Here is a 13361-nt window from a genome sequence, read left to right as displayed (position 1 = left end):
ACAGATGCGGGAATGGTGTAGAGAGAAGCTCAAAATTTCCACCCACCCATACACTGGTAATCGCCAGTTGTACTTGGTTCTCAAGCAGTGATGTTGTGGCAATTGCATTAGAAAATATTCGTGCGCGTCCTGTTAACTCATGATATTCCTTTATTTTTGAATATCATGAGGAAATATTCTCCATTTAGAAAATTTGAATATGGCTAAGCATAAGGCCAGTGCCCGACCCTAAAACAAGCTGGTGAAAGTTTGAGTAGTTTGTGACGTGTTAAGTGATTGAGTTGTTTAAGTTCCGGGATCATCAGCTGTAGTTTACACGGGTTTATGTATATGTTTACCCGAGCGGGTTATTTGACCAAGTTGTTTACTTCCGGAGGTAAAGGGATCCTTCCTTACGCAGGTGTGTTTACATCTGCACCGGGGCTGCTCTGTTCTTGTGTGTGTGTGTGTGTGTGTGTGTGTGTGTGTGTGTGATATTTATACGTACGTACATGGGCACATAGAGAACCATCTTACTTTAAAGGAGCAATGGCATAGCCATATATATACATATATAATATATATATATATATATATATATATATATATATATATATATATATATATATATATATATATATATATATATATATATATATATATATATATATATATATATATATATATATATATATATATATATATATATATATATATATATATATATATATATATATAACCGAAATTTAAAGCTCTGAAACGCCATTACGGATTATTTTCAAACTTGGTAGAAATTTCGTGCGCCACACAACGCCACAGTGCCAGCAGTTGTCACATGCAGTGCTAACTAGAAAGCCTTCACTGAGTAGAGGGTCTAGGAAGGGGAGGAGAGATGGTGGGGATCTGGGGATGGGAGATCCGTGCAGGAGGTCAGTGTGTAGGGAAGGGGAGGGTCATGTAGGGGATGAATGGAGGTTGTATAATGAAGGAGGTGTCTGTGTGGGCTGATCTCGTACTGTGGACTGACCTCGTACTGTGGACTGACCTAGTACTGTGGACTGACCTCGTACTGTGGACTGACCTAGTACTGTGGACTGACCTCGTACTGTGGACTGACCTAGTACTGTGGACTGACCTCGTACTGTGGACTGACCTCACACTGTGGACTGACCTAGTACTGAAGCGCTCAGAATGATCGAAACTTCCAAGGCAGGTTCGAACCTGGCAGCAGGCCGGTTGTAGAGGCTGGTGTACACAAGGCCGGGAGAAGAGGCAGGTGTACACAAGGCCGGGTGTAGAGGCAGGTGTACACAAGGCCGGGTGTAGAAGCAGGTGTACACAAGGCCGGGTGTAGAGGCAGGTGTACACTGATTCGTGTTACTCCATCAAGACGTCCACAATGGGAGTGTATCCAGACTTCACACAGCATCCGGCTCACCACAGCAGGTTGGAGGGTGATGAGTGGCGGGAGTGAGGTGTTGTGGGTCAGGCAGAGAGAGAGAGAGAGAGAGAGAGAGAGAGAGAGAGAGAGAGAGAGGAGAGAGAGAGAGAGAGAGAGAGAGAGAGAGAGAGAGAGAGAGAGAGAGAGAGAGAGAGAGAGAGAGAGAGAGAGAGAACATAAAGGGAATGGTGACAGCCAGGGATCAAAAATGACACACATTGATTACGACGACCATAAATCAAAATTATATCCAGGACCGTAGAACACACACACACACACACACACACACACACACACACACACACACACACACACACATACACACGGAGGGTCATGACATCCAGAGGTTAAACCCAACCATGACACATGGGACCCCTGGGAGAGGGGAGGGGTGCAGGACGCGCGCCTGACACACTACACAGGTCCTGGGGGGGGGGGGGGAGAGGGAGCCGTAAATCCTTCAAGGATCCCTTGGGACGTCTTGTCCTGGCCCGCCGCCCCCAGGACCGCTGAGGTGTATGGCTGCGGAGGAAAGCCAGGCCGACACCACCGCCCCATCTGGTGACCAGAACCACACGCCTGGAGCACAGTCATCATCCACCTATAACACAGTCATCATCCACCTATAACACAGTCATCATCCACCAATAACAGTCTTCATCCAACTATAACACAGTCATCATTTACCTATAACACAGTCTTCATCCACCAATAACAGTCTTCATCCAACTATAACACAGTCATCATTTACCTATAACACAGTCCTCATCCACCTATAACAGTCTTCATCCAACTGTAACACAGTCATCATTTACCTGTAACATAGTCATCATCCACCTATAACACAGTCATCATCCACCCATAACACAGTCATCATCCACCTACAACACAGTCATCATCCACCTTTAACACACTCATCATCCACCTATAACACAGCCATCATCCACCTACAACACAGGCGTCAGCCAACGAGAGTCGTTGCGGATAAAGCAGTGAGACAGCGCGTGCGTCCTGCGCCCCTTCGTCATGCGGGCCGCTGGAGCGATGCGTCCATTATATGATAACATTTGGTGTCCATTCAGAGCGTCGTGAAGGGCCCTGACACATCCAAGAATATGTGTCCCGTCAACGCGTCCAGGACCCGGCATTAAGGCAGGAAGTAATTAGGGCCTCTCGCCGGGCCAGGGCGTGAGAATGCAAGCCATGGATCACTCCGTGTGATGTGCCACACCGCTGCAAGATGATACACGAGTCGGGTCGTCCAAGTGATAAGGTCACCACCCTGTGTTTGGTAGCGTCTGTCTGCTGGACTGTCAGCCGCTCTGTGCTCACCAAGATTTAGGAGTGGAGGACAATAGCAACTTGAGGCGTGGTGTCATGCACTGCACCTGCTGCAGCATTCATGCAAGAGAATGTTTGAACACCAGGCATTGCTCAACCCAGATCCTGGGATCTTTCTCGTTGTGTGATGACTGTCTGTGTGTTGTTACGAGGAGAAAGTCAAACACTCGTGTTGCCCCGTCTATTAACCTTGTGTATATGTACCATGTCTTTATCATTGTGTGCGTACAGTTAAGTATGTAAGTGTGTGTGGTGTGTGTGTGTGTGTACTTACTTAATTGTACTTTTTACACTCGTAGACCTGCATTTCATGATCATTCACAAATATCATATAACTTTTTAAATTTATGAACGCTGTCCTCAGTAACCAAGTCTTCATTCATTTCATTCCAGTCATCTGTTACTCTTATAGTTTATAGGTATTTTCTATTTTTTTCATTTTAAGTTACTTGCTTATTATCATCTTGTGTTCTCTGGTTGTTCTGTCCCTACATCTCTCGAAAAACTGTTCATCGTCTTCGTCATAGATCTGTTCCTAAAAACGTAAATATTTTGATCAGGTCACCCCTCGCTTATCTCTGTAGACCTTCTCAGCTCTTTTGTTCCTTTTTTTGGGTGCGATGACCAATCCTGTGAAGTATATTCTAGTTTTGGCATAATGTATGTTGTGGATAGCGTCCTGAATAAACAATAACTTAAATGTAGTTGTGATATTTGCCAGCAAACAGTTGGTCTCATTGAGTGTTCTTCTGAGGTGGGAATCTGTGGCAACAGTTTAGGGAAAATGTCCGCTCCTAAGTCTTTCTCACACACATAGAGTCCTGCAGCAAATTATCATCGTTCCTCTGTCTTATGTATGGACGATTATTTGACAGTAGGCTATAATGGAGGATTACTGCCCGGGTGTTTGGTGAGTCATCGAATGATCGTTGGCCATCGTCATGGTATGCCAGCGAAGGCTCATTATCACATACCCTGATATACAAACGAACATCGTATAACAGTAATCATGTGTCATTATATGGCCATCATCTTGCATTGATGGGTTAGTAAACTATTATTAGCTAGAGAATGTCGGGTATTTGTGAATCGGCTTAATCTTAACATGCGATGTCACGGGGGACGGACGTCCGGTAGGCAATAATGCTTCGCTCATAAAAGTGTTCGCTGGTGGGCGGTGCGTCTTGGAGTAATGCACTCGACCTGGAGCGTCTGTGGCAGGTGATCGTCGACAGACGAGATTGTGGATCCGTGCATAACCCCTGACCACAGCTTTATGTATCAATAGGTGATTAATGCACCCTAACCACTAGCCTCCCCCCCCCCCCCCCTCTCTCTCTCTCTCTCTCTCTCTCTCTCTCTCTCTCTCTCTCTCTCTCTCTCTCTCTCTCTCTCTCTCTCTCTCTCTCAGGCCAGGAACGCTACGCCTGGCCAACAAACACCGGAGGAATTCGCTCCGATGTTTCAACCCCAGTATCTAATGACTCCCCCACTCGCCCCCCCCCCCCCCCACGCTCCTGCACCGATGTACTCATATTTCATGAACCTTTACTCTATGGGGGAGCCACACTACTGGCCATCTTTCCCCAGGCCACACCCCTGGCCAGCCCTCCCCAGGCCACACCCCCTGACCAGCCTTCCCCAGGCCACACCCTTGGCCAGCCTTCCCCAGGCCACACCCTTGGCCAGCCTTCCCCAGGCCACGTCCCGGGTGCTCGGTTAACCCTCACAGTCGCTGGCCGCCTCATAACCTTGACAGTAGAACACCCAGTCATTCATAATACAACCGTAGTTCACCCTGGTGGGCGCTTGCTGGCGAGGGAGCGACTGGGGAAGGTCTTGTGACGCCAGGAGACATCGTTGTGACGGCAGGGGGCGTCGTGGGACGGTAGGGGGCGTCGTGAGACGGCAAGGGGCGTCGTGGGGACAGCAGGGAGACGTCATGGGACGGGAAAGGGACGGCAGAGGGCATCGTGGTCTCTCACGGGGCGTGGGAAGAGACCATTCTTCTCATTCTGATGCAGGAGGAGTGAGAGAAGAGACGGAGGTCCGTCCGTCCAAGTGAATGAACTGAAAGAAATGATAAAAAGGACAGGATTTTTTTCAAGGTGGAGATTACAGACGGGTGTGATGGAGGATACCTTGTGAATGTGTCGCTGTTGTACATTGTGCCGTAACCAAGGACGGTGCTCGGAGACAAGCAGCCGATGTTTACTTCACTCGTCACATACTCTTTTAAGTACCTCCACCAGCAGGTCACTGGTTGATCCAAAGATTTCGCGGCTCTGGATGAATATTTTGTTAAGATATTCGTTTTCTAGGTAGACGTAGACAAAGCATGTTAGTGTTGAGTATGGGTGAAGAGCGCATATCTTAAGAGGCCAGTATAGAGCTACAGAGGGTATAATACATGGGCGCAGGAGGGTGGCAGAAGGGCCCGAGTGGGGGCCCAGGGACCCAAAGGGGTCCCTCTGCCGTCAGTGTTGTAGGGAGGTCTAGGACACATAAGATACGTAATAGTTACAGGGTAGTATGTGATGCTGAGAGTATCATAGGTAACAACATCTGTGTATTACAAAGCAGGTTCTAAATATGTCATACACATACAGAACATAATGTTAACATTCGATTTACCATGTATTCCCAAACAAATTACATATACACTGAGATGGTTTTATGTTTTTGGAACAGGTCGCAGTGTAGTTTATATCGTTAACCCATTACTGGGATAGCAGAATGGGAAGTCAAAGTTACATTACATGTTTGGCGTACAAGTACGGAATATTCTGGCACTGGGCACTTTGATAATGACAGTAATACAGAAAGAGTCAAGTTACATTATACACTGGACATTGTAGTTACAGAACGTGCTTGTATTGGTCATGATGTTCACATAGACCTGGACATGAAAAATTTCGTTATAGTGCCAGAATGTCTCCGAGGATATAACTATCAATAAATAAATCACAAAGCTGTCGAAAGAGTAAGCTTTTGAGGTCTAAAACCACTGATTTCGGGACATCCGTTAATATGGTGTCGTAGTATCAGAGTTAGGCTTGGGTGTAGGTGTCCAGGCTTGGGGAAGGACACCTTGTTGGAGACACATATCATAAAGATCGAGAAGAGGATTAGTAGGAGCCATGACATTTTGGAGAAGTCTGAGCACGTCAAAGGTGACGGCCCTGCCTTGAAGAAGTGCATGTCGTAGCTCTTCGTAGGGGATTGGGATATTGTCCAGCTCCGTGTGATCGCCGCAGGCTATTTCTGTGGTTAAGCCTCTGTCGATCACAGTTGTCTGGTTATAAAAATGTTCTCCCATCAGCCTTCTTGAATGAAGGAATAGTATTCATCTTTCTACTGATCCTTGCAGCCGTCATCTGAGCAGCTTTGAGTAACCGCCTGTTCAGAGTTCCTCCACATTTCTAAGGCGAGTCAGGAGGTGCAATATCACGTCGACCATCATAGCGTCTAATACTTTCCAGAGTTTAGTTATGCCATTTCTTCTGATGCTCACGTCGCCCACGTTAACCACGTCCATCCCAGTTCGATATGGTCAGAGACAGTGAGTCTTCTGCAGCATGAAAAAAATTTCGTTATAGTGCCAGAATGTCTCCGAGGATATAACTATCAATAAATAAATCACAAAGCTGTCGAAAGAGTAAGCTTTTGAGGTCTAAAACCACTGATTTCGGGACATCCGTTAATATGGTGTCGTAGTATCAGAGTTAGGCTTGGGTGTAGGTAAGTTAGTGCTCCGTGTCCAGGCTTGGGGAAGGACACCTTGTTGGAGACGCATATAAAGATCGAGAAGAGGATTAGTAGGAGCCATGACATCTTGGAGAAGTCTGAGCACGTCAAAGGTGACGGCCCTGCCTTGAAGAAGTGCATGTCGTAGCTCTTCGTAGGGGATTGGGATATTGTCCAGCTCCGTGTGATCGCCGCAGGCTATTTCTGTGGTTAAGCCTCTGTCGATCACAGTTGTCTGGTTATAAAAATGTTCTCCAATCAGCCTTCTTGAATGAAGGAATAGTATCCATCTTTCCACTGATCCTTGCAGCCGTCATCTGAGCAGCTTTGAGTAACCGCCTGTTCAGAGTTCCTCCACATTTCTAAGGCGAGTCAGGAGGTGCAATATCACGTCGACCATCATAGCGTCTAATACTTTCCAGAGTTTAGTTATGCCATTTCTTCTGATGCTCACGTCGCCCACGTTAACCACGTCCATCCCAGTTCGATATGGTCAGAGACAGTGAGTCTTCTGCAGCATGAAAAAAATGTTCACGAACCTCCCATTTAACTCTACAATTATCCATCAGTCTATAGCATCATTTCTTTAAACAGTATAGTTTTCCTGATGATTTCCTTCTCCTATTTCAGGTCATATTTGCCTTAAACTGCATTTCTTTTCATAATATATCTGATATCTCCCTGTGTTCATTCACAAAGTTCCATAAGCCTTGTATCTCCTGTATCTTCCAGGTTGTAGACTTTTCCTTCTCTGACCGACACCTCTCGTTGATCTGTTATTAGCTAGACCTTCTTTCGTGTGTTCATTTTTCTTCTTACTTCGTAAGTTTGCTGTCCTGATCTTTGATGATATGTATCTTACTTCGATAATTTCTTCCGTTTGATGACACCTTTTCGTGATCTTTGATTTGATTCCTCGGTCACTCAGTTTCCTCGATCGTGTTTTGTAACTTCTGGTCTTGTTTCTGTGTCAATGGCAACATTTTCCCCAGACTTACGTAGATTCATCCTGTAATTCTCCATATTTTTTCTTTTTTTTTCTTTTTTTTTGTAAAAAGCCGATCAAGCTTCCCTTCATCCAACCTCCATCCGACAAATCTAGTGTTTACTCCCAAGGTATGGATGGTTTTTATCTCGCCTGACTATGTTCTTCCATAAACATCAAGCTTAGCATGGTTCTGGTGCTCGTGCTAATCATACCCTTAATATGTAGATTTAGTGATGTGATTCCATTCGCGAAATTTCGATACAGCCGTCTACACTTCCTTAAGCTTCTAAAACGTTCACAGCCTAGCTAAACTTCACAGCCTAGCTCATATACCGAAAGTAAAGGATGTATTCGTATGGAAAATCTTCACAAGACAGCTTCTGGAGAAATGGGTTTGCACAGTTCACTCCTAGTTATAAAAAGAACAATGATTTATATACATACCGTACATTAATATTCAATATTATGTTTTCATAGACTTAGTGTGTGTGTGTGTGTGTGTGTGTGTGTGTGTTTGTGTGTGTATGACCAGGTCTGCAGAGCCTTGGACAGTTGGGACAGAGAGCAACTCATTAAAATGCAAAATATCACAGGGGAGCCAGAAGGGGAAGCTATCATATATTGCACGATGGGTGACCAGTGTCATACACGCACCATATCTGGCGCTCCAACGAGCGTGGCAACCGTGTGTTTGGACTGGGATCAAACTCTCCACGGGCACCTGGGACCCGCTGGGACAAGGGGCTGTGTTCAGCACGACGGGTTCTTAATGGATGTCGCACCCGAGTGTGTATATACAGAGAGAGAGAACCAAGTGAAGTTTACTCACTATTGCTTGGAGGGTATTCCTGCATGTTGTACATCTGTCTATCTTATTGGTTAATATACGTGTACAGGATATATATATATATATATATATATATATATATATATATATATATATATATATATATATATATATATATATATATATATATGGATGCATGTTAACATGAAATGTTTGTGTGTGATGTATGCCGTATGAGTCTTCTCAAGACATGTTGGTGTCACGTTAGATGCATTTGTTGAGTATGTTCAGCTTGCAAAGCGAACTCGTGGAAAGTACAGAAAAATTCTTAACCGACAAATATTTAACGGAAGAGAGAGAGATAGAGAGAGAGAGAGAGAGAGAGAGAGAGAGAGAGAGAGAGAGAGAGAGAGAGAGAGAGAGAGAGAGAGAGAGAGAGAGAGTACTTACGCACTTTGGTCGTATGAAATTAAGTGTACTCCACCTCAGTACGTCTCCCAATACATCTTTGGAGTGAAAAGGTCTTTGATGCGACTGTACTCCCAGTGGTACATCCTCGCTAAAGTTGACTTTTCACTCGCGGTGTAACCTAGAGCAGGTGGAGTCCGGTAATTATATATATATATATATATATATATATATATATATATATATATATATATATATATATATATATATATATATCTTTCTTTTCTTTCAAACTATTCGCCATTTCCCGCATTAGCGAGGTAGCGTTAAGAACAGAGGACTGGGCCTTGAGGGAATACCCTCACCTGGCCCAATTCTCTGTTCCTTCTTTTGGAAAACTAAAAAAAAAAAACGAGAGGGGAGGATTTCCAGCCCCCCGCTCCCTCCCCTTTTAGTCGCCTTCTACGACACGCAGGGAATACGTGGGAAGTATTCTTTCTCCCCTATCCCCAGGGATAATATATATATATATATATATATATATATATATATATATATATATATATATATATATATATATATATTTTTTTTTTTTTTTTTTTTTTTTTTTATACTTTGTCGCTGTCTCCCGCGTTTGCGAGGTAGCGCAAGGAAACAGACGAAAGAAATGGCCCAACCGCCCCCATACACATGTACATACACACGTCCACACACGCAATATACATACCTACACAGCTTTCCATGGTTTACCCCAGACGCTTCACATGCCTTGATTCAATCCACTGACAGCACGTCAACCCCTGTATACCACATCGCTCCAATTCACTCTATTCCTTGCCCTCCTTTCACCCTCCTGCATGTTCAGGCCCCGATCACACAAAATCCTTTTCACTCCATCTTTCCACCTCCAATTTGGTCTCCCTCTTCTCCTCGTTCCCTCCACCTCCGACACATATATCCTCTTGGTCAATCTTTCCTCACTCATTCTCTCCATGTGCCCAAACCATTTCAAAACACCCTCTTCTGCTCTCTCAACCACGCTCTTTTTATTTCCACACATCTCTCTTACCCTTACGTTACTTACTCGATCAAACCACCTCACACCACACATTGTCCTCAAACATCTCATTTCCAGCACATCCATCCTCCTGCGCACAACTCTATCCATAGCCCACGCCTCGCAACCATACAACATTGTTGGAACTACTATTCCTTCAAACATACCCATTTTTGCTTTCCGGGATAATGTTCTCGACTTCCACACATTTTTCAAGGCTCCCAGAATTTTCGCCCCCTCCCCCACCCTATGATCCACTTCCGCTTCCATGGTTCCATCCGCTGACAGATCCACTCCCAGATATCTAAAACACTTCACTTCCTCCAGTTTTTCTCCATTCAAACTCACCTCCCAATTGACTTGACCCTCAACCCTACTGTACCTAATAACCTTGCTCTTATTGACATTTACTCTTAACTTTCTTCTTCCACACACTTTACCAAACTCCGTCACCAGCTTCTGCAGTTTCTCACATGAATCCGCCACCAGCGCTGTATCATCAGCGAACAACAACTGACTCACTTCCCAAGCTCTCTCATCCCCAACAGACTTCATACTTGCCCCTCTTTCCAAAACTCTTGCATTTACCTCCCTAACAACCCCATCCATAAACAAATTAAACAACCATGGAGACATCACACACCCCTGCCGCAAACCTACATTCACTGAGAACCAATCACTTTCCTCTCTTCCTACACGTACACATGCCTTACATCCTCGATAAAAACTTTTCACTGCTTCTAACAACTTGCCTCCCACACCATATATTCTTAATACCTTCCACAGAGCATCTCTATCGACTCTATCATATGCCTTCTCCAGATCCATAAATGCTACATACAAATCCATTTGCTTTTCTAAGTATTTCTCACATACATTCTTCAAAGCAAACACCTGATCCACACATCCTCTACCACTTCTGAAACCACACTGCTCTTCCCCAATCTGATGCTCTGTACATGCCTTCACCCTCTCAATCAATACCCTCCCATATAATTTACCAGGAATACTCAACAAACTTATACCTCTGTAATTTGAGCACTCACTCTTATCCCCTTTGCCTTTGTACAATGGCACTATGCAAGAGGTGAAAAAAAGGGCAAATGAGAGTTGGGGTGAGAGACTATCAGTAAATTTTAGGGAGAATAAAAAGATGTTCTGGAAGGAGGTAAATAGGGTGCGTAAGACAAGGGAGCAAATGGGAACTTCAGTGAAGGGCGTAAATGGGGAGGTGATAACAAGTAGTGGTGATGTGAGAAGGAGATGGAATGAGTATTTTGAAGGTTTGTTGAATGTGTCTGATGACAGAGTGGCAGATATAGGGTGTTTTGGTCGAGATGGTGTGCAAAGTGAGAGGGTTAGGGAAAATGATTTGGTAAACAGAGAAGAGGTAGTAAAAGCTTTGCGGAAGATGAAAGCCGGCAAGGCAGCAGGTTTGGATGGTATTGCAGTGGAATTTATTAAAAAAGGGGGTGACTGTATTGTTGACTGGTTGGTAAGGTTATTTAATGTATGTATGACTCATGGTGAGGTGCCTGAGGATTGGCGGAATATATATATATATATATATATATATATATATATATATATATATATATATATATATATATATATATATATATATATATATATATATTAAAACTTAAGTGTCCCTTTCATGTCTTGCTTGAGGCTCATGTCGTGCGTGAGGCTCCTGTTGTCTTGCTTGCGGCTCTTGTCTTGCGTGAGGCTCATGTCATGCGTGAGGCTCCTGTTGTCTTATTTGAGGCTCTTGTCTTGCTTGAGGCACATGTCTTGTGTGAGGCTCCTGTTGTCTTGCTTGAGGCTCTTGTTGTCTTGCTTGAGGCTCTTGTCTTGCGTGAGGCTCCTGTTGTCTTGAGTGAAGCTGTTCTTGTCTTGCATGAGGCTTTCTTTATTGCGTGAGATTGTTGTTTTCTTGCGTGTGGCTCTTATTGTCTTGCATAAGGCTCTTGTTGTCTTGCATGAGGATCGTGTTTTCCTGCATTCAGCTTTCGTTATCTTACATGAGGCTCTTGTTTTCTTGAGTGAGGCTCTTGTCTTGCGTAAAACTGTTGTTTTCTTGCGTAAGGATTTAGTTGTTTTGCGTGAGGCTCTTGCTCTCTTGCTTGAGGCTCTCGTTGTTTGCGTGTGGCTCTTGTTTTCCTTGCATGGGACTCTCGTTGTCTTGCGTGAGGATCTTGCTGCCTTGCGTAGTGTTCTTGTCTTGAGGTAGGCTCTCGTTGTCTTGCGTGAGCATCTTATTATCTTGCGTGAGGCTTCTGTCCGTGAGGTAGCATGTTATAGGTCATAGGAATGAGTGCAGTACCCTGTAAGACACTGGCTATGACATGTGACTCGATATTGGATCATACTGCAGAATATTGAGGAAGGGAAAGCAGGAGTCAGAGAATTTGGAATAAGTTTATTAAAATTTTTTGAGAAATTGTGGAGGAATAGAGAAGAAAACAAGTTATGGTAATAGATGATGTTTAATTATTTGATGCAAAGGAGAATGTACTTGTTTAATAGATTTTCATTTTCTTTCATTTTCTGAATGCAAATAATTTGAGTTGGTAGAAGTAAAGAGTTTTTCAGAGCAGCAAGTCGACTGTTGCTACGCATTGCTTTCTCAGGAGGTAAGGACGTCAACTGCGAGGTTTGTCGCGAGGGAACTTGGGTCTACAGCTGGGGGAGGCCATCTGCCTCCACTATATTGTTGGTTCCTCGTATACTTGACCTGCAGTGGTCTGCTCGAGGAACAGTATCTGGTGCAGCATGTTGCCCAGCGCCGGATATCTTTCATTGTGTAACCATAGAAGGATTTCATATCTAATGCAGTTAGTAACATAGTTATGGATACATAACTAGGTGGTACAAACATCATTTCCATATTACTCAAAGTATCCACAGTGATAGATATAATTTTCCTAATCTTATGTGTTAAGTTGGAATATCCTCTTACTGTGTAATATTGCATACTTTTGTAATACAAACCTTTCTATTTGAATAGGTCTTCGCTGCCTGGTGTTGGTGTGGTAAGTACTGGCCACGTATACAGTATAGGTCAGCAGGAGTAGTTATAATGGCGTGTTGACTGTGTGGTGCGTTGCAGGGGAGCGAGTGCGGGGTGTGCAGCGCAGTGGGGCGGAGTAACGAGCGTAGCCCTGCCCATCTGCACGCCGGCCCAGCCCTGCCCCTGCTACTGGCCGGTGCGTGGGCCTCAACGAGATGCGAGACCCGACCCTACGGCATGTTCCTCACCCGCAATCTGCTCTTCAGGTAAATAAACTCACACTTGAGTCTTAACCTCTGTATATTTGTGGTAATGTCTCAGGCCCTCAGTCTTGTCTCTTCATCATTGCTAATCTCCGAATTCATCTGTGTCAATATACACCCTTGTCCCACACCTGCGTTGTAAGGTTCCTAAGTATATGTGTCACTTGATTGAGTACACAACCCTAAGACCCCTCTCCATCACGCGGTTCCTGCCGCTACAAGACTGCGCTTCAATCAGTAGCAGAATAATACGTTCCCCGGGGAGACTGTATACCTCCTTGTCGTACTTTGACTACGACATTAAAGTCCTAGGATGTGACTTGTCATTCGCCGTTGT

At 44.4% G+C, this 13361-nt stretch overlaps 1 protein-coding gene across 1 annotated transcript in view; it reads left to right on the top strand.

The window, feature by feature from the left end:
- The window catches only part of LOC139766587 (protein APCDD1-like), a 440210-nt gene that overhangs the window by 397644 nt on the left and 29205 nt on the right, over positions 1–13361 (top strand). Inside the window, 1 exon segment of the mRNA XM_071695440.1 lies at positions 12861–13027. Coding sequence (XP_071551541.1) covers positions 12861–13027 — 167 coding nt within the window.

The sequence above is a fragment of the Panulirus ornatus genome, chromosome 4 (assembly GCF_036320965.1).
Source record: "Panulirus ornatus isolate Po-2019 chromosome 4, ASM3632096v1, whole genome shotgun sequence".
Classification (NCBI taxonomy): Eukaryota; Metazoa; Arthropoda; class Malacostraca; order Decapoda; family Palinuridae; genus Panulirus; species Panulirus ornatus.
The sequence above is the reverse complement of the archived record's forward strand: the minus strand, read 5'-3'. Positions and strand labels throughout refer to the sequence as shown.